This window comes from Diceros bicornis, chromosome 39 (genome assembly GCF_020826845.1).
Source record: "Diceros bicornis minor isolate mBicDic1 chromosome 39, mDicBic1.mat.cur, whole genome shotgun sequence".
NCBI classification, from domain to species: Eukaryota; Metazoa; Chordata; class Mammalia; order Perissodactyla; family Rhinocerotidae; genus Diceros; species Diceros bicornis.
Genome location: NC_080778.1, coordinates 7,245,722 through 7,273,718, shown reverse-complemented (window position 1 = coordinate 7,273,718; position 27,997 = coordinate 7,245,722). Strand labels below are relative to the sequence as shown.

The 27,997-nt window shown below is 34.2% G+C and overlaps 1 protein-coding gene across 4 annotated transcripts in view; it reads left to right on the top strand.

Moving 5' to 3' along the window:
* Nucleotides 1-27,997, top strand: part of QKI (QKI, KH domain containing RNA binding) — a 142,135-nt gene that overhangs the window by 77,104 nt on the left and 37,034 nt on the right. For all 4 annotated transcript variants that reach the window (XM_058534023.1, XM_058534022.1, XM_058534021.1 and 1 more), the window contains exon 4: nt 22,555-22,698. In XM_058534023.1, the coding sequence (XP_058390006.1) occupies nt 22,555-22,698 (144 nt within the window). The remainder of the gene's footprint in view (nt 1-22,554; nt 22,699-27,997) is intronic.

The window sequence follows — 27,997 nt, the reverse complement described above, 5'->3', positions numbered from 1 at the left end:
TACAAAATATTAAGCCTTCGGTGAAACTTTAACTATGGTTTCTTGAAGAACTCCTGAAATTTTTGCCCTCTTCAAGTTTTTGTGCTTAAAATGGAACTCCACTATATTTTGAATCTAAAAAAAACAATGATTATTCCATTTAGGGTGAACTTGAAATTTATATTGTTATCATTGTCATTTGAACAGTAACTTTTATACATGAATTCACTAATTTTCCTTTCTCTTTTAAAAAACTTATTGCTTCTCAAACCAAACCCTTACTCCTAAGCTTCATTTAAAAAACACTGCTCACTTTTCTTCGCCTTCTGAAAATTCTGTTTCATAGTAATTTGAGGAAAAAAATGTTTTATATTTTGATAAACTTTATTAATTGAGATAAAGTTAGCAGAGAGTTGTCAGTTTTTCTTGTGAGGTTTTCCCAATTGAATTGACATTTCTGTTGTTGGTCTGGTTGCACAATTAATGTACTTGAAGTGTTATTTTATAAAAATGTATAATTGAGGGATCAGTTAGTAAAATCTGAGTCTATAAGAGTTTTATGGTTAAAGAAAAATCCCTAAACTTTGTGAAGGACATCTATGGCCACAGGAAGTTTATTGTTCAAATGAGGAATAGTACCCTTTTAAATCACATGATTTGTGATCTCTACAAAGGTCTGAGTGCCTAATCTATGTTTTGGCTCCTATTTAGATTTTTCAAATCCTTTTCTAAGTCTTAGACAGTATATTCAAACACAGTTAGTTTTCTACTCCACTGATCCCGTACGTATCCAGATTTCTTTTAGAGCACTTAGTATATTTTGCGGTTGATTAAAAAGTTCTTGAAGAGTGGTAACTTTGTCTTAATCATCTCTGTAACATACACAGTGCCTGGCACATTGTAGATATTCAGGAATGCTTAATTAATGTGACCCTTAGTATCTGGTATTTGAGTTAATCACTGGAGCTCTTCATCTCTACCATTGAATTAATTTTCGGTTTTCATACGTAACTTTTGTTCTTTTTGTGTTTTAAGATTTATATTGCCAGTAGTATAGTTTTTTCCCATAGCTTACAGCTGTAAACCAGAAACACAAGCTATAAGCAAGGACTGAAATAGAAGACTTACACAGTTCTGGGATGATTAAGGGCAATTGTCTGGGAAATTGATTCTGAGTATGGGTACTGAGTATTGGAGCCAGTTTTGCCAAAATAAACTGAGCTTTGGGGTGTGAGCTACGTCACCTGTGAATAGAGGCTAAAAGCTCTGATTGCCGCCTAGGAGATGTTCCTGGTGGCAGTAGGAAGGAGAGATAGTATTGTAACTAGAACCAGGGCCAAGCTGCCTGCTGATTTTGAATACGGGTTATTGCTATCCCTCTGCAAGAGAGAGCTTTGAAATAAGAACTTGAGGCTTTATGCTTCCAGTAATGAATGAATTCCTATTATACTGACTCACTTGCAGAAAGCACCTCTAAAATATGTATATAATACAAGGCTACCCCAAGGCACTGGGGAATGAATATAAGCAGAGCTGGAATGGAGTTAGCCCTTGGAGGAGGAAAGTTTATACAGTGAATGCTCGATTGCCTAGCTTTTAGCCTGGGGTCAAGCACAGTAGGTGTCACTAATTCCAACTTGTGGGAAATCCCACTTGTTGGAGAAGGGAATACAGGAAGGAACAGAAGCAGAGAAGGAATCCTCAAATTCTAGCTGACCGCTGAATCACACATGTGCAGAATAGATTTAAAGGACCTCAGCTACAGATCTGAACTGAGACCAGACTTGGCACCCAAGAAACAAAGTTTGGAGTTCTGAATTGAATCAAGACAATTGCCTACTAAAATAAAAATAAATCCTCAAAAGAAAAATAACAGAATCTAGACTCAGCATACAGTTCACAATTAAAACCTGAAAGTGAATCAACGTTCTCAAAAGAAAATCAACTGATAACAATCTCCAGATGTTCAAACTAACAAGACAGGTATTTTAAAGTAGCTGTTATAATGATTCTCGTAAAGGAAGACATGAAAAGAGAGAAAATCCTAGCAGAGAAATAAAAACAATTAAAGGACCAAATGGGGATTTTAGAACTGAAAATAGAATATCTGAGACAAAAAATTTACTGGATGGATTTAACTGCTAAGGAAAGAGTATGAAAATTTGAAGATAGAGCAATAGAAACTATCCATTGTAAATAAGAGGGAGAAGAACAAAATTGAGATAAAAGGGAATAACGTGTCAGATGGTCTAACATATGCATAATTGGAGTCCCAGAAAGAGGAGAGAGCAAATGAGACAGAAAAATACTTGACGAAATAGTGGCGTAGAATCCCACAAATTTGTTGAAAGATATAAATTTACAGATTCAAGATGCTCATCACACAACAATCAAAAGGAACACCAAGGAGGCCACACTGTGGCACATTAGAGTAAAACTGTTGAAAGCCACAGATTAAAGAGCCAGTCTTGAAAGCAACAAGAGAAAAATGATATGTTACATACAGAGGAACAATGATACAATTAATGGCTGACTTCTTATCAGAAAGTAGGGATGCCGGAAAAGAGTAAAATGAAGTCTTGCGTTGCGTAACGACATTTCAGTCAACGATGGGCAGCACATGCGACGGTGGTCTCGTACGATTAGTACGATATAGCCTAGATGTGGAGTAGGTTATACCATCTAGGTTTGTGTAAGTACACTCTATGATATTCCCACAATGATGAAATTACATAACAATGCATTTCTCAGAATGTATCTCCGTAGTTGAGAGACACATGACTGTATCTTTTAAATGCTGAAAGAAAAAAAGAGTCAACCCTGAATTCTATAACCATTAAAAATATCTTCAAAATGAAGGTACAACGCCATTTTGAAATAAAAGATAACTAAGAGAGTTCGTTGCCACCAGACCTGCATAGCAGAACTCCTAGAGGGGAATTTTTCAGGCTGAAGAGAAATGAGAGCAGAGAGAAAGTTGGTACTTAGAAATGATGAACACCAGTAATGATAAAATCTGGGTAAATAGAAAAAGACTCTCTTTTTTTTTTTGTGAGGGAAGAGGGTGTGGTTCTTTTTCCTGTCTTAATTTTTTTAATAATACATATGACTATTTAAAGGGGAAAAAATATAGGCATACCTCATTTTATTGTGCTTCACTTTATTGTGCTTCATGTATACTGTGTTTTTTGTTTTGTTTTGTGAGGAAGATTAGCCCTGAGCTAACATCTGTTACCCATCTTCCTCTTTTTGCTTGAGGAAGATTTTCTCTGAGCTAACATCTATGCCAATCTTCCTCTGTTTTCTATGTGGGATGCTGCCACTGCATGGCTTGATGAGTGGTGTGTAGGTCTGAGCCCAGGATCAGAATGTGCGAACTTAACCAATACGCCACTGGGCCAGCCCCAGATACTGTGTTTTTTACAAGATTCTCCACTAGCAAAATGATTATGACTCACTGAAGGCTCAGATGATGGTTAGCATTTTTAGCAATAAAGTATTTTTTAACTTAGGTATATACTTTTTTTTATACATAATGTTATTGCACACTTAGCAGACTACAGTATAGTTTAGTTACATAACTTTTATATGCACTGGGAAACCAAAAAATTTGTAACTAGCTTTATTGTCGTATTCACTGTATTGCAGTGGTCTTGAACTGAACCCATATTATCTCTGAGGTATGCCTGTACTATTGTCCTGTGGAGTTTTTACCTATCTGTGAGTAAATATGGACATATTTGGTTACAAGGTTTCTACATATTATGTAAAGTGGTAAAATACTAATCATAAGTAGACCTTGAAAAGTTAGAGGTTTATATTATAAACCCCAGAACAACCACTGAAAACATAATGCAAAGGACTATAGGTAAAAAGGACACTAAGGAAAACTAAAATGGAATTGTAAAATATATTGAAATAGTATATTAAGAAAAAGTTGAGAAGGAAAACAGGAACAAAAACAGAGGCTACATATAGAAAGCCAGTAATAAAGTTGGTAGATTAAACCCAATCTTATCAATAATTGCATTAAGGAGCAATAGAATGAAAAAGCACATGTTGTCAAAATCAATTAAAAAAAACAAAGGGACTCAGCTATATACTATACAGCATACAGCTATACTAAACTATAAAGTTTCTCAATAAGAGAAACTTTAAGTAGAAAGATAAAAGTAGGTTGAAAGTAAATAGATGGAAAAAGATATATCAAGAAAACAGTAAGCAGAAGATTGGAATGGCTATATTAATATTAGATAAAATAGATTTCAAGAGAAAAAAATTTATATCAGGTAAAGGGATGTTTCATAATGATAAAAGCTTAGCAGAAAGACATAACAATCATAAATGTTTGTTCACTTAATACGGAGTTACTTAATACATGAAACGGGAATTGACTTAAAGGCAGAAATAGACAATTCCACAATCAGATTGAGATTTTAACGCAACTCTTTCAGCAGTTGATAGAACAAGATAAAAAATCATCAAAGATTTAAAGGTCTGAACATTATTATCAGCCACTTGGACCTTCTTGGTGCTTATAAAACATTATAGCCGACAATTGGACAATTCACATTTTTTCAAGTGCACATGGTACATTCAACAGGATGAAACATATGCTAGGCCATACAGTTGGAAAAGATTGAAATTATACAGAGTATGAGCTCTGATAAAAATGGAATTAAACCCTAAATATTTTAAAACTGAACAACATACATATAATCCATTGGCCAAGAGATATCATAAGAGAAATTATAAAATATTTTTAACTAAATGATAATGAAAATACAATGTAAAATTGGTGAGATGAAGCTAAAGCAGCGTTTACAGGGAATTTATATCTGGAAATGTTTTATATTAAGAAAACCTAAATCAGTTACCTAATTTTCTACCTAATTAAAATAAAAAATAAAAATTAAATACAGCAAACTAACCCCAAGTTAAGTAGAAAGAAGAAAATTATAAAAATAAGAACAGAAATTACTGAAATAGAAAATGGACAAATAGAGAAGAACAATGAAACTAAAAAGTGTTTTTTAAAAAGACAGTAGATAAAGCTATAGCTAGACTTACCCAGAGCAAAGGAGAGAAGACACTAATTACCAGTATCTGTAATAAAATAGAGGACATCCCTATAGATCCTGCAGACATTAAAAGACTTTTAAGGGACTGTTATGAGCAACTTTAAGCCAATAAATTTGACAACTTAGGTGAAACATCTTTGAAAAAAATTTTTTACCAAGAAGCAACAGAAAACTTGAATAGCCCTATATTGATTATAGAAGCTGAATTTGTAATTAAAAATTACCCCACAAAGAAAATCTAAAACCTAGATGGCCATACTAATGAATTTTATCAAACTTTAAAAAAGAAATAGTGTGAATCCTGTATAAAGTGTTTCATAAAAGATATAAGAAGGGAATACTTCATTTTATTACCGTAAATTGGTAATTACCAGCATTACCATGATACCACTAGAAAAAGAAAGTAAGGATCAATATTCCTCATAGATGCAGAAATTCTTAATAAAATTTTAGCAAATTGAATCCAATGATATGGGAAAAGGATACTAACTACATCAATAATAAGTGGAGTATATCTTGGCATGGCAAGGTTAATTTAACATCTGGGAATTAATCATTGTAATTCATCATATCAATAGAATAAAGGTAAAAAATCTATATGATTATTTCACTACATGTATAGAGAAGTACTGGACAAAATTCAGTACACTTTTGTGATAAAACCTGTCAGCAAACTAAGACTAGAAGGAAATTTCCTCAATTTGAAAAAGACCATCTGTGAAAATACGTATAGTAACATACTACTGAGCAGTGAATGACTCAATGCGTTTCTCCTAAGATTATGAAGAAGCCAAGGATGTTTGCTTTCATCATTTTTATTCCAGTTTGTACTGAAGGTCTTAGTGAGTGCAGTAAGACAAGAAAAAGAAATAAAAAGGCGTACAGATTAGAAAGGAAGAAGTAAAACTATTTTCAGACTTCCCGATTGTTTATATAGAAAATTCTAAGTTATATAAAAGATAGTTCAACAAGAAGAGATCATGATCTTAAATTTGTATATACCAAATAACATAGCTTGAAAATACAGAAACTAAAAATTACCAAAACTAAAAGGAGAAAAACACAAATCCACAATCATAATTTTAAGATAACTCTAAATAACTGATAGAACAAGCAGACAAAGCTATAAGAATATAGGGGATCTGAACGACACAACTAGCAGACTTGTCCTAATTAACAAAAAAAAAAGAACATTGTACGCAACAGTGACATAATTCATTCTTTTAAAGTGCATGGGAAACATTTTGCCAAATTGTGTGCAGGGCCAATAAAGAAAGCCTTAGCAAATGTCAGAAATCTGAAATTATTCCCAGTGTAGTCTTTAATCACAATGGAATTGAGCTGGAAATTAAAAATTGAGGGTTGGCCATAAATGAAGTACGTTTTAACTTTAAGGATCTAGAAAGAACAGTGAAGTAGATCAAAGCGAAGAAAAGAAAGAAGTAAAGCAAAGAACAAAATCTAATAAATAGCAAATGTCCTGAATATTATATGGATGGTTAGCTAAAATAAAAGATATTTCTTTGAAAATTCACTAAGTAGATAAATGTGGGTAAAACTGAGTAAGGAAAAAGAAGCAGAACTGATTTGATGTCGTTGATTGTAGCAGTATTATTTTATGTACCACCAAGGGAAAAAAAGCAAATAAACTGACAGAAAGCTTGCTGTTCACATAGGATTTGTAATTATATAGAGACTTACTTAGTCTTCTCTTTTCATTTTATTCTGTGGCATATGTTAAAAGGAAAATCTAAGTGAAATTAATTAATAAATTTCTAAGACCTTGTCAGAGTTCTAGATCACCTTTTTTACTCAGTCATGTTTTCCTGCCATATAGTAGTCTCTGATACTAGGATTATTGATGATGTAGCATTTTTGAAGGAGTGCTCCATTATTCTTCCATAGAGTTCTTTTCTAAGCCAAAGTTTTAAAACACATTGTTGTCAAGAATGGTAAAGGGTCTGAGATTTTATCTTACTTGTAAGTTAACAAGTTAGCTTGCCACTGCAGTTTTAAGGATGCTGGCAGGAGACCGGAGACTCCTGGATCAGAGACCAGACTTTATTATTGACAGCAAAAGCAGTAACAGAGTGTCAGCGTATTTGCACTGATTCCCTGAGCCCCACTTCCCAGCTGATGTCTGTACGTTCAGTGGGCTGCATTGCTGAAGAGGAACTGGGGCCAGGCCCTAGCATTTGTGAACAAGCAGCAGACAATACAGTCTCCCTACCCCAGGAGAGTGGGCAGTTGTCCAGATGTGTGGTCTTCTTGACCTGCTTAGTTGCCTGTGTGCCTGACTACAGAAACTGCTCAGTTTAAGGAGATAGATAAACCTTGTATTCTGGCACACACTGTGGGAACTGGCAAGGATGCTCAGGGGTTGTGGCAGACTGCTTCTCCCAGCAGTGCTTTAGGCAGGGACAGTTGTATCCTACTGCTGCCTAGCTTACAGCATTATCAAGACATTTCAGGTTTCAGAGATGTTAAAATATTTTTAAAGAAATGTCAGAATAGGTGACATACTGTAAGTAAATATTAAGAATGGAAATGGCCAAATTAGATATACCGGAAATATTGCTCAAATCATGGAAAATGCAATGAACAACTTTAGAGCCATAAATTTGAAAAGTTATGTAACTTCAATTCTGTATTATACAGATATCGTTTGTTTCCAAATTAGTGTTTCTAGTCAATAAAATCTAATTAGAAATCCTTTTTTCTTACTAGAGAATAATAAAACTTTTTTTGTGTGGAACTGAGTTGATTGATTTCAAAATTGTTAAGATAGTAATACTGTCCCTTGGTAATTGGGACAGTTCTAAAAGAAAAGTAAAACAAAATGGAGGAGTGCCTTGAGTGCATTTAATTCTATCATTTTATTAATTGTTTATGTTACTGAGGGATAGCAGGTAGACCAGTAGGATTAGACGAAGAGCTATTTTAGTATAATATGTCTGTGTATATTGTGGAAAGAAGGGGTAGATGCAGAGGAATGGCAAATGAGAAGTGGGAGACATGACTGTTGACTAAATGATGTTAGGATAGTTGGGTTTGCATATGCAAAGAGAAGTTCCAGATGAATCAAACACCTAAAAGTGAAGAGCAAAAAATTGAACCATTATAAGAAACTGTAGGAGAATATATTTGTTACTTTAGGGTAAGGAAGGATTACTGACTAGAAACTCATAAAGGAAGATGGACAGATATGACTACATTGAAAAAAAAAACCTTGTTATGGAAGAGATACCATAAACCATTCAGGAACAAACTGTGCAAAGTGTTTGTATTCAGAACATATGAAGAATTCATTCAAAAACAAAAACAAGACCACAGATCCAATAGTGAATGGGCAACTCACAAAACAGGAAACCTGAATGAACGATAAATGCATGAAAGATGTTTTACTTTATTCATACTCAGGGGAATGCAAGTTATAATGAGAGAAATGTACTATATGACACCCATTGAGTTGTCAAAAATAAAAATACTACCTAGGTCTGGGATGTGGAGAAACATGAACTCACATGCAGTGAGGTCAAGAGTGTAAATTGCTACAGCCGCCTTGGAGAGCAATTTGGCAATGTCTGTTAATAGTGGATTTTTTTTTTTTTGTAAGATCTTATCTATGGAAATTCTACTTTTTGTCAGTTCCTTAAGAGACTCCTGCACATATGTCCTGGAAGATAGATATGAGGATGTTCACTGCAGCATTGTTTATAATAATAAAAAATTGGAAACAGCATAAATGGGGAGATAGAAATTCAGGATTCATCACATAAGAGAATATTATGTGGTAATGAAAAGGAATAAATTTGATCAAATACACTTGATTAAACATATACTCAGTCTTGAAATTGTGATGTTCAAAAAAGGGCATGGTTTTTAATTATTAAAGTACTTTTCAGTGTTAAAAATATATTTATGTGTTCTTTATGCATAGAACAATTTGAAAAGGGAACCCTTATCACATGGTAATATGGTGATGAGTCATTCCATATATGAGATGGAATTTCAAGAGATTTTATGTCTAATTTATTAAACTATTAAGAGACGCATTAAATATTGAGTACTTGACATTTTTGTGGGAGGCATGGGTTTTCTATTTAAATAAGAAAATTAGTCCAGCAGTTGATAGTTAATAAGTCACCAAAGCTTTTCACTTTTCTTCTCTTTAAAATCTGTCACCTCATTGTGATGTAATCTGTTCATTTATGTAAGAAATTATTTTCAAAGACTGTCCTCTCATGATTGAATAGTAACAAACTAAATGCAGTTGTATTCTGGGATGCAGCTAGACTCGGTGTTTGGAGTATCTTGAGTTTAGAGAAGGCCTAATCCCTCCTTTAAAGGCTTCCAGCTGAATAAATCAGGCCCACCCAAAATAATCTCCCTTTTGAGTAAAGTGAACTGGTTAGTGACTTTAATTATGCCTACAAAATCCTTTCACAGTAGCACCTAGATTAGTGTTTGGTTGAATAGCTGGGAGAACATGTTTCTATACTACAAAAACAGACACTGCCTCCCTTTCCTCCTCCAACTCTTGGGAAGGAATGCATCTTATTGCTCAACCTAACTGGAAACACACTAGAATGGAAATCTGGCAACTGTTGTTCAGCCTAGCTAAGTTGACACTCAGATAACTAACTTTTCTTCTTAAATAGTAGCTTACTTTTTTTCGATTATTGATATTAAAGGATAGTTTCATTGGTAAGCAAGGAATATAAAATTAAATGTTATTAGAAGATGCGCATCTATTTCTAGAAGGTTAAGATCAATCAGGAGTCACCTGGTCTGTTTTTGGCCTATATTTAATTTCTATTTAATAGATACATGTACCTGCCCCTGCCCAACTTGTTCTTTATTCTTCTCCCTGGCATCAATTTTATATATTTAGTGTACCAAGTTCTTTTAACATTTAATGTGAAGGAAAGCAGTAATTCAGAAGCAAGATATCTAAGCAGGGTTCCAGTTTATTAGAATTCAAGTGATCTGGAGAGATGTTTGAGTCTTATCTTAAATGGAAAAGGAACTGTAGAAGCTGACTGGGGAAATCCCATTGTCCAGGAAAAACAAGTCACATTAACTGAAATTAATTCATTTCTCCATTCCTTTATTCAATAGACATTCAAAAAATTTCTTTTGTGATATGCTATCTGCTAAGTGCTGAAAATACAGTCAAATATAAGATACAGTGCCTGCCCTTTTATAGGCAAGATGAATAAGTATAGATTTTAATTAGAAGGGGCTCAGATAACCAAGTTTGGAAAATAATGATTTACATAGAAGTAATGTTTCGTTGGTCATTGTGTTCTTAGTTTTGTTCCAATACTGGGCATAACTGAGGGGAGCCACAGTCTCATTTCTAAAGTAGTCATGCAGGTTTCCTGAATATATTTTTCAAAATGATTACAAACCATTTGAGTGTTGTAAGGAAGAGAGTGTTTTGTATTTATTGGGAGGAAGGCTTTTACTTGGTTATTCATATTAAAGGATATTTCCTTGATGAGCAAGGGATATAAATTTAGATGTTATTAACTGTTAACATTAAAGTTAAATTTATACGTAAACGTTAAGGTTAAATTTATACGTATAGGTATGTAAATTGTTTGCAATTTATGGGCTGCAGACTTTCAGAGTTAGGCTTCCATTTATTGTGTAACAATTTCTACTAACTGCTTAAAATAAAATCACTTCTTTCAGCATTGAACAACTAGAATAAAATGCTCTGTTTTTCAAAGAAAATCAAGTTAATTCTATTTATAAATTCATTTTTTTAATAGTGTCAGTTTTGTATTTTTGCAAGAAGATCTGATGAGCTAAACCTAGAAAGCCCACAACAATTCACCTGTTTCCAATTCTCCCAAATGCAGTAGCTGTTTACAGAGGTTTTCATTTTTTATGGCTGCATGAATTTATTTATTTAGTATTTCTTTTCCTTTCTTTTTAGAGTAGCATAAAAGTAGTCACCAGGCTTTCTGTTCACTTGGTACATGTTCTGCTCTATGGATAAAATTAGAGAGCTGAACTAGGTGTTGAGTTGGTGTTGATTGAACATGGTATTTTCTTTCCCATTTCTCACCACATTCTTTTTGTTTCACTAAATAAACATCTAAATGTGAAGAATATTTTAAGACGTGTCAGGCAGGAATCCTAACTTTAAGTAGCCCATAGTAGAAATGAAAAGATGAGATATATAGAGTTGCCTTATAAAAATGTGTCATTAATAAGAATCAGATGACTAAGACTGCTAGAGAAAGTCAAGATGAAAGAGCTCTTGAGACAGCTTGACAAAAAGGGGACCTCAGAGATAGTGTCAGGTTTCGTGTGGACCTTTGAAAAGAGTGAGTTCAGTGATGATGTTTCCAGTGTGGCATAGTGGAGAGAGGACAGGAGAGAAACAATCAGATTTGTGTTCACCTTCTGGGTCTTTTACTTACTGGTTGAAGGACTTAAGTTATTTTCTTTGTCTGAGTCTCCTCATCTGTAAAATAAGGTTGATGATAGCTACCATTCAGGGTTACTGAATACTAAAGGATTATCTTTAGTGTTTTTATATTTATTGTTTTAGAATATAGACCGTTGATAGATCCTTAGATATCTGGGTCATTTTCAAAAAGATATTTTCTCCAATTATAATGATTACTATTAACATTATTTAAATTGCACCTCATTCTCAAAATTAACCATACTAATTGTTAATCATAGCTTAATTCATAAGCATTACGATGATTTCATGTGGTTGTTATAGTTTGTTTTATGCCTCAGAAATGTTTTCTATTGCATTCGTATTTCAGTTAGATGGTGAATAGCATCTGTTACACTGTTCCTTAATTAATTAAGAGGAAGTGGAGCAAGGGGAAGTGGAGCAAGGATATTCTGAAAGAGTGAACTTAGGTGTCCTGTCCAAGCAAATCTTGTTATCTTAGGTAAGATATGTCTTCAATCGTTAGTGGACAAGTGATGCACCGTTCCTTGGCCACTGAAAATATTTCCTTGGTCACTGATGAAACATACTTTAAAGCTGTTGTCAAGACTGAAGCAAATAATAACTTTTTGATTATATAGTTATGTAGTTGTCAGTTGATAACAGGGAGCGGAATTGAAGAGTTTCACTTTAGTTCCATATGTCTGAGACTTGAACATGCTTGAAATGATTTCTAATAAAGAAAATGTGGATTCTTGGAATTTTTTTTTTTTTTATTCTCCTAAGAGAATACTTCTTCCTTGGCTGATGTAGTTGAATTCTCAGGTAATTACAGTGAAGTGTAAAAATAACAATAAAATAGTTAACATTTAACTTGACCATTAATTATTATAACATTGGATAATGTATAAAATATAGAAAAAGTGACAGTTTGTAGCAGTAAAAAGTTATGAGTGTAACAGGCCAGGTTTTAGTTAGCAAATAGTTCAGAAATTTTTTAAAAACAATTTTCAGGGAAATTATAAATGTTGGATGTGTAACTATAATTTACGAAGGAAGGCATTCATGTAGCTGTTTTTACCTATTAAAACCCCAATAGAGTAAAAAAATAGGTAAGAGACTGTTGTAAAATTCACCCTATTTTAGCTTGACCACCATCTATTAGGTGCAGGTGTTTGAAGTGGTGCTGTTAGTTGTGTTCACACTTACATATATTCAAACCTGTTCAAGTCATGCTAATGACATCATTGAAGAATAATTTTTTAAAATGTTTTCAATTTATTAACCTCTTTGAATGTACTTATCAGTCTTACTCTGGGCTAGTTATACTTCAGAAGTACCCATAAGAAGCGAAAATAATTCAGTATCTTTAAGAGAAAAGGAAAATTACATTACATAATATACTGTCCTGCATTAATTATATCACTTTTGTGCTCATGTTTTGCTAATCAAATTATAGCGAAGAGTTATAAGAAAGATACACCTTTTTTTTTTTTTTTGAGGAAAATTGGCCCTGCGCTAACATCTGTTGCCAGTCTTCCTCCTCTTCGTTTTTCTCCCAAAAGCCCCAGTACATAGTTGTGTACTATAGTTGTAGGGTTGTAGCTCTTTATGGAATGCCGCCTCAGCATGGCTTGATGAGCGGTGAGTAGGTTCGAGCCCAGGATCTGAACCAGTGAACCCTGAGCCGCTGAAGCAATGTGCAAACTTAACTGCTACGCTGCCACGCCAATCCCCAAAAGATGATTTTTGAAATTGAGTTTTCTATGATTTGAGAAAGAAAAAATGAGTATGAATAGAAATGTTAGTCTTTTTTTGTTTTTTTTTTTAAATCTTCTTTTCTTGGTGTACCCTCAGCAAATAAAGATTCCAATTTAATATTTTAAAACATCACATTTTAAATGATTGTTTTTCTATGTCTTTAATAGTCTTTTCTTATGTGTGCTAGGTAATGGACCGAATAAGACCCAGTAGACAAAATTTCACATATGTATAGTGAAAGGATTCTATTAATGCCATGAGGAAGTATTTCATGTTTCCGTGGGCAATAAATAAAAATGGGAAGCTCTTTACACATATTTAGTTGAGTCTTTTCAGCCTTAACTATGGCATCTTTCAAGATCATATTCAGCTTCTCAAATGGTTGCATCCAAAATTGTTTCTGCATATTAAAAACAGCTCTGATCTAGAGAAATCTTACTAATTTTGGTCGTCATTGGGACAGACCAATATTATTTGGCCAGAACTGGGGATACATAAGTTTAGTTTGGACACACATTAATTACAATTAAATTAGTGGAATTAACATATGAAAATTAGAAGGAGAACATACTTGGCAATTTTTTAGTATTGTGTTTGTAGGAGATAGGTTTTTCTTGAGAAGGAAAAATATTGAGAATTGTCCTCCTTTTGTTTTAACTTGGAAAATCTTTGACATAAAACAATAAAAGTTCTTTGAATTTAGGAAAATTTCATTGTGCTTAACTTAATAAGCGTTTTTTGGATGCCTGCTGCCTATAAAGACTTGCCTAGATGAAATAAAATTATTCTAATCTTCATGTATTATTAGAAAATAATTTGCTTTGAAAACATGATTGTTGTTGGATTCAAGTTCAAGTTAAAAAATTTTTTGAGGTCAGCTTTATAGAGTCAGTTAGCGATTAACTATGTGAAATCTACTTTATGTCCATTTTCTCACTGAACATTTCTTAAACTAATTTAAGATTGTATGTACAACTGGACGTCGTTATATAAGTTTATCACTTGGCTTCTAATGTATATATTCATAGGTATGTTATTGGAACCTTGGTTTGCTTAAATATATAACACTTTTGAATTCCTTTCTAGGAAGTTTTGGCATATGAACTTTCACATTAAGAGCACAGTAGGGGGAGAAATCTTGTGCTCATTTGCCTGACTACAAATGTATAATTAAAAGAGTCTGTCAGCAGGGGTTGGGACAGTCAGTGTTCTGATGCTTCATGTTATAGAATTACTTTGTTGTTCAAACACATATTATAATTAGAGCGTAATTTAAAACTTCATAGGCAGTGACTCATCAGGTGTTTTTTGTTTTTAATCAAAAACAAAAGTATTTTCTCAAATGTTGAGAGTGTTTTTTTACTTAATGTTTTTATCTTACTGTAAACAGCAGCTTCCAAAGTGAAATGGATGATGTTTTATTGAGAAGTAATGGATAGAACTTATTTCAGGACAGTGGTTTTAATTAGGCCTAACTTAGTAATAATGTTGGATATATGCATTGTATGTTAAGACCAAATTTTAGTTTTAAGAATCTCACCTATAGAAAACTTTAATGACTGGAGAGATTCTGTGTGTTAAGTGCTCACAGGTTTATCATTTTTGTATATTTGTGTCATTGAAATTTGATAGGCAATTCTCTCATCTAGCAAAAAAGCATTTTTGTAGGTGTAAGAGATCTCTTTTACCAGATGCTTCTCTTGACTTTGTTCTTGATACTGTTTTTCATATTTGATGTTGTTCTTCACAGCACTTGCTCTGGAATTTACTTACGGAGAAAGAGCACTTGACTTGGTATTAGGGGACACAACCAATACAAAAAAAACAAAGCCTAAATTTACCAAATAATCTCAATTAACCTGTTTCTTTATCTGCATCCTAAGTCCCTACCAGCTCTAAAATTCTATGAGGACAAGATATGCTTAGAATTGCATGCAAAAATAATATTTAAAGGTAAAACGGTAAAGTAGAAAAAAATTCTCAAGATTCAAGACCTCAGTGTTCTGTTTCTGGCTCTTTCACTAATTCATGAAGCTGTTTTAGTGCAATTTGCTTAATTTTAGGGCTCTCATGTAGGTGATGTCTTGTGCTAGGAATTAGTTGTTGAGATGCAGTCTCTAAAGTTGTTCTGCCTGGGTACCGTAGCTTAGCTGTAGAACACATACTGTCTGTATGACTTGGGCAAGCCACATCTGCCTCAACCTCATCCTTAACATGTTAGTAAGAATTATGGTACCGTACTCATGTGGCTGTTAGGAGGATTGAATAAGGTGATGTGTTTATATTGCATAGCATAGTACTCAGCAAGCAAAAAATGTTTAAAAAAAGCTTAGTTGCTATCATTATTATCATTGCCATCATCATTTTCGTTTCCAGGTTTGTTTCTTTATCATCACCTGAGAGACTGAGTTATTTGAAATCTGTTATTTGAAATCTGTTATTTTTCTATAGTATATTTGCCAGGAGTATAGACCATAATAAAATATCATTGGTAATTGTGTCTATCTGCTCTATAATCAAGTATGAATGGTATTATAAAGTTGTTTTATATGCTACTAAACTTTAATTTACTATATAAATAAAGCTACATTCCATTTCCTTGAATGCTCTGTTGTCATTTCAGCCTCCCTTTAAATCAAAAGATTCAAGGTCAGTAGTTTTGAACTTTGAACATATTTATACACATAGTAATTACTTATATATAATTCATCTTTGCTGTCACTAGTCTTGCAGTTTTAAAAAGACTTTGACCCTTATATCCCATTCTTCCCCTGTACTCCATTCTTCTGATACATTGAAATAAGGTAGTATTGAGGTGACAGAGTAAAGGAAAAGCAGTCTGTGGAGGGATGTTGAGTTCATTCAGACTTCGTGAGCATGACTGTAGAAAATCTAGGAGAGTGACTAGAAGAGAAGTAAGAGAACAAGAATAAAAGATGGGGGTTAAGGTTGTGAAATGGAACTGGCAGCTAAATAGGAGTCAGAAAACAGCAGGCCCAGCCCAAGATTCATGATCAAGGGAGACGATATCAAGGCTTCTATAGAGAGAGAGACAGTGATAATGAATACGGCAGAGCGCTGTGGGGAAAGCTGTGGTATATTAATGTACAGTTTGTTATTTGATTTTAATGATGCCCCTCGATAATAAAAGCTCAGTTGCTCAATTCAGTAAATATTTGTTTAGGGCTAGTTATGTGTAAAGTCAGTGTGTACATATTGTCAAGAGTATAAAAATCAATGAGACATGGTTCTGGTATTCAACTGGGATCAAACTTTCTAATAGCTAGAATAAGACAATGCACAGAGAACTGTAAGTTACAGTATGATACTTAGAGCAAAAGATTAAATATTCAAGAAGGGGAAAGAAGAGATATTCTGTAGATAGGTGATAAATAACTTGCCTAAAGTTTGGGAATAGGCCAGTTTACTTACAGCTTGGAGAGAATGTAAGCATATCATGGGACGGTGAGCAAGAAAATGGCACCTGAAGTTAGTGTGGATTGAAATGAATAGGTGAATGAACGTACAGCAGCCTTTCTCTGTGAAGGCACAAATAAGCTTATGACTGCATTTCAGAGATTTTTCTACAAAACCATTTGGTCCTTGTGCTCAAGTTGTAAAAATCCACACTTATTTACAAAACTCATTCAGGATCAGTAATAGCTGAGATATAATTGTGGACAGGTTTGGAGAAGGGAGATGATGAACTCTGGTTTTGACATGTTGATTTGAGAGTGCTTTAAAGACACTGACGTACACATGTCAAGTTGGCAGTTGGAAATTGGAGGTCTAGAAATTGGCGGGGAGGACTGTATGCTAGAAATGTGTATTTGGGAATATGTTGATGCAAAAATACCCGTGTTCTTCTGTATTGCTAAAGATTTGGTGGCACATAATATGAAATGACATTGGTTTGGGTGACTATAAAACAGACATTATCATAATTAGCGATAATGAGCTATTTTTTCCGCATTAGTGTCTCAGCTGTTTACTCCTGAAATAGTATTTGAAATGTATCTGTAAAAAGAAATTATTGCCTCACAGATCACAGTTTCTAAGAGATACATCGTTTTTGGTGTATACCCATTTTGTCATCCCTCCTCTCTGCTTCCTTTCAGTCTTTTCTTTGTCTGAAATTATTTATTGAAGTGAGAAATTTGGAGAGTGAATTCTTAATATAGGTATTTTAGGGTATAGAAGTAAGCACCCTATAATCTTATTCTATATCTTGTTTGTTTATGACTAGAAGAGAACCTTTGTGGATATGTTTTATTGATTTCTCTATAGTATTTGCCAATATCAGATTGCCTTTATTTTCTGTTTAAGAAACAGAAAGAGAACATAGGGATAAATTATATTTATATTGAATAATTACTAGGCTCAGAACTCACTGTTGGAGGAATTAATCTTAAACTCTTTCTGAGTTAGAATGGACTACAATTGGATAAATGTAGCTTCTGGGTAGAATGATCTTAAAGCCTTTTTTTAAATGAAGTTTGATAGGCTCGTAGATTAAAATATGTAGTTCTGTAAGGCCTGATGTGAAAAACCTGAGTCTCTGTCTCCCACTCTCTGCTGTCTAACCACCACCACCACCACCCACAGTCACTTCCTACTCTGTAAGAGATTCTTTTGGTATTTATACTCAACTGCTGCGTTGTGTACTTACCTTGCTATTAGTTGGCTTTTTTTCGTTTTCATCTCATTTTTTCATTGTATGAGAACTCAGTGGTCCCTTTTCATTTGGAAGCTCTTATACTTCAGTTTTGTTTTAAAGGTATATGTTATGTTGATGATTTTTCTCTCTTATACTTTCTTTTTTTTTTTTTTCTTGGTGAGTCATCTGTCGTTCAGTTTCTGAACGAACCTCTTGGCCTAGTTCTCTAATTTTTATACTATTCTCTACCATTTTCCATCTCTGTCTTTGCTGCTACTTAGAGGGAGAATTCCTCAGTTTTTATCTTCTAACCCCTTTATTAAGTTTTTCATTTCTACTATCATATTTTTAGTTTCAAGAGTTCCTTTTTATATTTTGAATTCTTTTAATAGCATTTTTTACTTGTTTTAAGGATGCAGTATCTTTTCTTAACTCTCTGAGGATTTTTGAGATTTTTCTTCTCCCTTCTCAGTGGTTGCTTTCTTCAGGTTGTTTTCTGTTTGCTGGGCTGGTCAGACTCCTCCGGGAAAGGTCTTCAATCTCCTGCCCACAATGTGTGGGCTGGGCTGCCTTCACTCTGGGTGTAGAGTGGGGATGAAGGCTGGACACTCAGCCTTCAGTGTGTAAATGATCCCATCACATGCCCCTCAAAACCCAGTTCCAGAAAGAGAGTTCTTTAGGAATACATTTCTAGCCTTTGCTGGGGGAATTAGGGAGTGCTAGATAAACAGCTATTTGGGGACAGGGGATGTGGAGATTCAGCTGCTCCTTAAGAATTCAGCCAGTCTTCGCCCCACCCTTACCACTACTTGCATTGCTTCCAATTTCTTCTGCCTTTTGGGGAGGTCTGCAGTATAAATTGGTTCCTCCTCCCCTGGGGTCGCCTAAGTCAGTCCTTGACTACTTAGACATCTGCTTTCTAGTTTCTAAATTGTTTCCTTTCCCATTTTCTTCTTCCTTCAGAGTTTGTACATTTTAAACTCTACAGTATTTTAGAAGAATTTTAGGAGGAAGTGAAGCTACATGATTGCTTTAATTTCACCATCTTTGTCTATGTTTTTGTTCTTTTAACTGTTTTTAAAACTGTAAGCAAAACTTTATTTTGAAGCAAATATTGATAGGTATAACTTACTTTTGTATTTTTACAAAATACACTTAAGTTGTTGAATTAATTAAGAGTACACATTTACCAAGGTGTTTTACAACTCAAAAATTTATTCCTTCAATAAAGCATAATGTCAAATTATACTGCAACTTTGTTCTCTGTTCCTATCATGTAAATAATATCCTTTCCTTTTTAAATCCTCTGGCTTTTTGTCTTCCCGTATAAAGGTTTCTGTGGCAAGTCACTTATGATTTTAGTTTTTATTGCTAGACCTCTCTAAAATATTTTGGGTTATAAATGTTCCTCAAGTCTCCTTGTATTAGCGTCTGTATGCATTAGTGTCTGCCACACACGCATTAGCTTTTAGTGTCTTTGTTTGCTAATTATAACATCTGTGTCAATGATAGGTTGGTTTCGATTGATTGATTTTTCTTGTATATGTTATATTTTCTGCTTCTTTGCATGCCTGATAATTTCTGATTTAGGTGCCAGATAGTGTGATTTTTACCTTGTTAGGTGGTTATTTTGTGTTCCTGTAAGTATTCTTGAGTTTTTTTCTGGGACAGAAAATTAGTTGGAAATAGTTTGCTCCTTTGAGGTCTTGCTTTTAAGATTTAGGCAGTACTGAACGGTGCTCAGACTAGGTGTAATTATTTCCCACCACTGAGGCAAAACCCTCTGTATGCTTTATACCCACTGTGAATCATGAAGTCTTTCAGTCTGGCTCTGTGTGAGAACCAGCACTTGTACCTCGAATCCTCTGGGTGGTTCTTGCCCAGCCTCTGGTATTTCCTCCCATGCATGCAATGATCAGTGATCAGCTGAATGCTGGAGTGGACCTTGCGCAGGTCTCCAGAGTCCTTTTTCTGTGCAGCTCTTTCCAGTCCTCTTTTCTGTGAACTCGAGCTGTTTTGGTTTCCCTGGATTCTCAGCTTAGTCTCCTCAACCCAGGGAGTCAGCCTGGCAGCCTTCCCAGGGCTACGGTCTGGAGACTCGCAAGCCTCGGAGCTGGGTCAGTAGTGGGGCTTATGTCATTGATTTCCCATCCCTCAGCCTCATTGTCCTTATCGCCTGAGGTCCAGGGGCTTGCAAACTGTTGTTTCTTATGTTTTGCCTGTTATGTTTTTGGTTATTTCAGGCAGGAGAATGAATCTTGTTCATATTATTATCTTGGCCAGAAGCAGAAGTCCCTTATTCATATGGATATATAGACACACTTTTAGGTTCATCAAATAATATAAGTAACTTGATTGTTTATTAGATCTGCCTACAGAAAAAAACGGTAAATAAAGAAAAACAAATTTTGGTCAGTAAATATTCGTCAGCACTTTTCAACAAAAAACTTAAAATCTGAATTTAAAAATCGATTTTTTTTTTTTTTGCCACAGTAGAGGTATATATACACATTTTATATTCTTTGGCATACAGATAACCCTGAAGTTCCCAATTTCTTGACTCATTGACTCTTTATTTTCTCCATTTTCCATGGTATCTCCTAGGCAAAAAGAAATACTTAATAGTTTTCTTTTTTTATTAAATAGTTACTTCCAAACAACTTAATTAGTATTTATATCAAAACAACAAATTGAAAAAAAAATTAAATTTTATTCATAAATAACCACATTATTTGTTAATGGAAGATGTGTGTTTCTTTTGGACACTGTTCAAATTCTCAAACCTGAGAATCAGATTGGGTACTGCCACCCTCTTTTCCTGTTCCGAATTGATTTTTGCATGGACTTCCTTTTTATTACAGCAACAGCTGAAAACCTAGCATTGAAAAGAGGACATCATCAAAAGGAAAGTAGCATGCTCTAATGTTGAAAAAAGTCAAGTATTTTGAGCTAGAAGTTTGCATGGTGTCTGACAGACGTTGACTGTTGCTGTTCAGCTCTTGAAATTTCACATACCCCATGGTATTCCTGTGAGTGCACTGTGGTGACTCGGAGTTCACTCTTTGGGAACACATAGATGGCCTACCATAGGATGGTGTGCTTTGTCTAGTTTCTCGTTTCCCCTCACAACATTTGGATGCGTTTTCATACTAGTGATATTAACAGAAATAAAGGCAGAAGCATATACTTGACTTAGAACTTATTTCTATCCTTATTGGCTAGCTCCATAGATTTTTCCTAGCATGGCCTCTGTAAATATGGAAGTTGTAGTAGAAAGCTGTTTTATTATATCAGTTTTATTAATTTATACTTGTTTTATTTTCTTTGATTGGAGTCTCACCATTTAGTAAATAGTGACCTTTAAGATGAACATTCAACAACAGGTGTTATTTATTGTTTATGTATAGTACCTTGCACTGAGCCAGGTGCATTTATGTATACCATTTTTATACTTATTTATAAGTTTATATTCTTATTTATTTAAAATTTTTTAAAAATGTATATTTATAAATTATATTTTATAGATCTATTTATATACCATCTCTAAAACTTAAAACAAGAAGCAGTTCTGAAATTGTTATATCTTAGATGAAAGGGAAATGTGCCCAACTCTACTTCTAAACCTCCCTGTAGCTTGCCAGTGTTTCCATCCTGGGAGATATCCCTCACTTAGTGATTTGAAGACATCAAGGAAATGAACATAAATATTCTCTATTAAACTAGTACTTATGGGTTGATATAATTAAAGAGTGACCTTACAGGGCTAGTCCTGGTGGCCTAGTGGTTAAGTTGGTGTGCTCCACTTAAGCAGCCTGGGTTTGGTTCCCTGGGTGCGGACCTACACCACTCGTCTGTCAGTGGCCATGCTGTGGTGGCGGCTCACGTACAAAAAGAGGGAGATTGGCAACAGATGTTAACTCAGGTCAAACCTTCCTCAGTAAAAAAAAAAAAGAGTGACCTTTTCACTAATTTTGAAATAAGGTCTGAAGGAAATATAATTAAAACTATACTTACATTTATTTCTTGTTGTGATTATAATAAAATGTTTCTATATTTTACTACTTGAAATACTTAAAGCAAATGGCATTTCTCTTATACAATAATGTCTATTTGCAAAATACTTTTCCTCATCTTGAATTTAGCCAATATTGTTAAGAATAGTTGTAACAAATTGAAAAGATCACTGAATTTGATTCAGCTTCTAAATTGTCAACTTATTAGTTATGTGACCTTGACAAGTGACTTACTTAAATTAACCTTGATAACTTTCTATTTACTCGTAAGTAAAATATAGAAATAATACCATGCTTTTCCTGATAACCTGTGGATGACACCATACTTAAGATTCTTAGTGCATAAGAACACTGCAGGGGTTGGGATTGCCTTGCTCACTGTTGTATCCTTGGTATCTGACTCCATTCTTGGTACATAGGAAGTGCTCAATAAATATTTTTTGAATTAGCAATCATTTGATCCAGTAGTCACACACCCAGGCTTTTTGCCCGGAAAATAATTCAAAAGATTTATAATGTCATCATAGAAGAATAATGCAAACATAGCTTAAGTACTTGGCAACAGGTTAGTATTGTGAAAGATATACTCTCTCTTTGAAAAGAAAAAATTTGTAATAGTGTACTTTGTAAATTTTTTAGGAGGAGCAAAATAGAGGCAAGCCCAATTGGGAGCATCTCAATGAAGATTTACACGTACTAATCACTGTGGAAGACGCTCAAAACAGAGCAGAGATCAAACTAAAGAGAGCCGTTGAGGAAGTGAAGAAATTACTGGTACCTGCAGTAAGTAATAAGTTCCAAATCTTAGATTTGGGCCTCAACCCCTTTTTCAGTTTAATTTTAAATTATTGTAATGTTTATGTTAATAAAAAAAGGTTGTTATTTGTTAGAAATTTTATTTAACCACAAAATATAAAAATAATTTATAACTCATTTACTGTAGTATAATAGACCTAGACGTTGCTCAAACTCTTACATGGGAATGCCTGTTTATATTTTGTGAAGGAAATGTTGTGAGGGAAGCAAACTCAATTAGTGACCTACTTTTCAAAAGTGTTATTGCCTTTATATCATTCTGTTATAGGATAAGAATGTAGATACGTTATCAGTAGGGTGGTGAAAGTTTTCTTCCTTTGTGTTTTTGGAGCAGTTTTTCATTGTATGTAAGGAACGACGGTACAGAAGTCTATACGTCTGATATTTGTGTTGGGTGAACTGTATTAGTAGGAGCACGTTATTTGAGTTGCCTATGGTTTCCAAGTACTCTCCTAACGTAGCGTCTCCCATAGAAAGATTGTTTCATGGTGAAATTTTCCCATAATAATGATAAAATTTTCTCTTAGAAAAATAAGAGCTAACGTTTACTAATGTACCACCACCATTCTAGGCACTTTTCACACTTGAACTCGTAATATTTTTTCTAAGATAATAAAAACTATTAAAGTTCATATTTGGGGGTCTTAGATAAGACACTGAAAGTACTTTTGGAGGATGACATCTCATAAGAAATAATCCCAGACATTTCTGTGTTTTCATCTTCCCTCCCTTCCATTGTCCTTCTCCCCCCTCTCTCCTCCCCCTCCCTTTGTCTTTTCTTTGTTGTTACAGAACCCTTTAGTAACTTTAGAATGATGATTTGTAACTTGAGAAATGATGATTGAACTACTACCAGAATATTATCTTTTTCAGTGAAAAATAAATGATTGGTTTTCTAAGTCATTAAAATTTGTTTATTTTTTTTGGTGGAAAAGGTTGGCCCTGAGCTAACATCTGTGCCCATCTTCCTCTATTTCATATGTGGGGTGCCCGTCATAGCATGGTTTGACAAGCAGTGCATTGATCCGCACCTGGGATCCAAACTCGCAAAGCCCGCTGGCTGAAGCAGAGCGCACGAACTTAACCACTATGCCACCAGCCCAGCCCCTAAAATATTTTTTATATTAGTAAAAATATATGGAAATGTAGACCCTAACTTGCTATTGAAAAAACTAGGAATACTGTTATTATTCTGTCCAACAAAAATTTATCTGCTGTTCTTTAGCCCCACATAGTCTATTCTACAGATAAACTTACAAGTCATAAACATTTTCTTTTTACTTGACAAAATTAACTCCTTGGAAGAAAAGAATTTCATGTAAATTCTGTTCGATAGATCTTATGAGGAATATAAACAAACAGGTTAAATATAAACTAAAATCTATATTTGTGCACTATTAAACCACATAATCTTTCTCCTTTTCCTTAATAATTATGCAACATTGAAAAGCTGTATAGAAAAGAGTTTTTTTCTCAGCATACTAGACTGTTAGTTCCATAAACACAAAAAGTTATTTAACATTGATTTTTATTGCTATGTGTAGCCAAAAATATTAAGCTCATATAATACTAAGCAAATGAGTTCTCCTTATATAGCAAATAGACCAGTGTCTAATAATTAAAACTATTACCTATTAGATTATTCTAATCATTCTGTAAGCTACTTTTCTTCTAAAAGAGCATTGAATAAGAAGCTGTGTTAGTAACTAGTTATGTGTCTTTCAGAAAGTTAGTAAACTTCTCTTTGTCTTTTTCCTCATTTACAAAATGAGAGTTGGGGCAGATGACCTCTAAGGACCATTTTGGTTTTAAAATTGTTCATCTTTGAATATTAAAAGGTGGCAGTAGATAAAAATTGACAGAAAACTTTTTAAAAAATTGCGCGTAATTTACATTTTAAAGGAAAATAACGCTTTTGATGATTAATTTATCTCCTTTGGAAATATTTTTAGGATTGTTATTAATTACTACCTCTGAAGGAATAAAACTTTCTTAGAATTAAAAATTATGGAATAAAAATACTTTAAGGTATGGGTACTATAAGGTGATTTAACCTTGTAATTTCTTATTCCTGTTCATTTCATTACATAAGTTTATTGTAACATGGATGCTATATTGGAATTTATTTTAATTAAACTGAACATTGTTGTACATTTCTGGTGATGGTAACCAGGTAAAGGTTTAAACAAAACAGAAACTTTACAATCCTGAAATATCAAGTGATTTGGGTTTTTACTTAAATAGTTTTTGGGGAGACAGAATGCATAGTATTTGAGAGATGACTTCTGGATTTGAATCCCATTTTGTGGCTTTTTACTGTCTGCATTTCCTCATCTATAAGATTGGAACCTCGTTAAACTCCTATATAGTTATTGTGAAATTAAATGAGATGATACATGAAGAATGCTTAGTGTAATGCCAGCACATAATTGTTCCATAAAAGTTTGATGCAGCTTTTGGGCATTGTGTGAGTACTATTGGTTTATAATTGTATAGGTTTATGTGTTATTCCTTCTAAATGCTGATTATAAAAGGAATGAATTAGTTCAAATTGGAGAAAATATAAGTTCTTTCCCAACTCGTGGTTATTCTTTTTAAGCAAATTGGTTTGGCCCTTACAAAAAAATCCAGTATTTTAGTTTATAATGAGTTTAGGCTCATTAGTTTATCATTGCTTAAATATTTTCAAAAAAATATTTTTAGATCAAAAAGATGGACCAGTCTTGATCTTCTGAAAAGAATTCACATATTGAATTTGGCTAATTCTGATGTTTTTCTCGCTGTTCGTGTAAAAGTTATAATGGGAATGATATAGAGACCAGCATTTATTTTGAAATGTATTATTTAAGATGCCCTCATAGTGAATTGAGAATTGTAGAACAGAGTCATCGCCCTAACTCAGTGGAATTTGACTAAGGGGTGTCAGAGTCACTGCAGAAAAGAGAACATATTTCTTATCAGCATTTGCGTTTTGTCTAACCTCAGATTGCCCTTCCAAGGAGCTGCCACTGGATTTTTTAAATTTATTCTTGTATGACATGAAAACTTTTTGAAACTTTTTTGTAGTTTTAATGTTTCAAAATTTATTTTAAGAATAGTGATGCTAAGAATTTTATTCTGTTGACCATTTCAGTTGCAGATGCTTACCTAACGTGAGTTAACAGAAATTACAAGCCTTTTATATTTGAAATTTTTAGTTGTGCCTTTCTGTCTCTTCAATATTCTGTTATCACTATCCAGAAAAATACCAAACTCAGTCAAGTTTACTTCCTATATCTCTTAAATTTGCTGATTTTCTTTCACTCCCCCTTTTCTTTACTCTAATTCAAGCCACAGTCCTCTCAGAACCCCACAACTGGTGTCCCTACGTTTGTAGTCTTCGGCTTCTGAAACCCATCTTTACATTGCAGTCTATTCATACCTTTTCCTGCTTAAAAACCTTTTAGTGGTTCCCTCTTATTCTGAGAAAAGAAAACAGAATTCCTTAACATGATACAAGTTGCTTCATGATTTGCCATAGCTTTTCTTTGAGGCTTCATTTTTCACTCTCCCTCGTACATGTAGTACACACACACATACACACACCATACCCACAGATTGAGTCATTCGTTCCACACCATACCCACAAATTGAGTCATTCTTTATTAATTTGAGTTTCTTGAAACTTCAGTCTTCCTCTTACCTCTGGCGTTTTGTAGTTCATTTAACAAATGTTTATTGCATGCTTATACTCTGTCAGCTTTTGAGGATACAGAGAGAATAAATAAAGCTGACCAACAAAGTGCCTGCCATCATGAAGCTTACCTTTTGGTTGGGGAGGGGGAGTTATATTACTGACAATAAGCAAAAACAAATATAAACTATATTAGGTTATGATAAAGTGATGTGAAGAAAAACAAATCAGGGTAAGGGAATAAAGAACTGTGGATTAGAGAAATACTGCTCTGTATGGGATGATTAGAGAATGCTCTGAGAAGGTGAAGTTTATTTAAAAAAAAACTAATTGAAATGTGGTGCAATTATTTGGATATCCAAGGAGTTTTCTAAGTGAAGAGAACAGAAAGTGCAGTGGCCCTGAGACGTGTTTGAGGTGTAGCAACGGGATCCAGTGAGGAGCTCAGTGAGTAGGTGGGAAGTCAAGTCAGCAGGAGGATGAAGAGATGGCAGGTTCCAGAGGCCTGTAGCCCCTGATAAGGATATTGGATTTTAGTCTGAGCTGAAAAGCCATTGGAGGAATTTGAGGAGAGGAATGACATGGTCTGATATTTCTGAATAGAGAATAGACTTTGAGGGTGATGATGAAAGCAGAGATGCCAGTGCACAAGCATTTGTAGTTCATATAATAGGTGAAAGTGACTTGGAATAGTGTTGAAGGTGTTGAGATGTAGTCAGATTATGGATTTATTTTGAAGGTAAAGCTGACAGTAATTTTGATGGATTTGGTGTTGTATATGGGATGACTTCAAAGTTTTTACCCTGAGCTGTTGGAGTTGTCTTCTGTTTACACTGTTGGAAGAGCAGATTTGGGAGGGAAGTCAAGAAATTGAGTTTGGAAGTGTAAAAATTGAGATAGCAAATGTTAAATGGGCATTTGCTTATAATAATCAGATTAGGTGAGAAGATGGGGCAAGAATATGTCATCATCAAAAGACAACCAAAGAATATTTTGGAGTCATCATCATATAAAAACCTTTTAGAGCCACGAGACTGGGTGATATCATCTAGAAATTGGATAAAGGTATTAGAAGAGTAGTCTGAGGACTAAGCCCCTGGGTCTTTTACCAAATAGAGGTCAGGAAGAATAGGAGGATCCAGCAAAGGAGACCAAGGAGAGGATCCTCTCAGGTTGGAGGTAAACCAGGAGTGTGGAGTTCTTATACTACCTGTGAGGTCCATGGACCCCTAGCAGAGATACTAACATAACATAATGTTTGGTCTAAAACAATTGAAACCTCCAGGATCCTAGTAGACACTAATGCCAAAGCCCTCTGTAGAAACACTGTCACAACCCAGAGCACATGGGAGTCACACAGGAAAAACAAATCCTACTGAAGATGAGCTCACAATAAAAAGTAACAAATCAAAAAAAAAAAAAAAGAATGAGGAGTTAACCATTGGATTTGGCAAGTAGTGGTCTTTGGTGTCCTTGCCAATCAATTTTTTTGGATGGTGGATTTAAAAGCCTGATTGGCCTGAGTTCAAGAAAGAATGGGGCGGGCCGACCCTGTGGCTTAGCGGTTAAATGCGCGTGCTCTGCTGCTGGCGG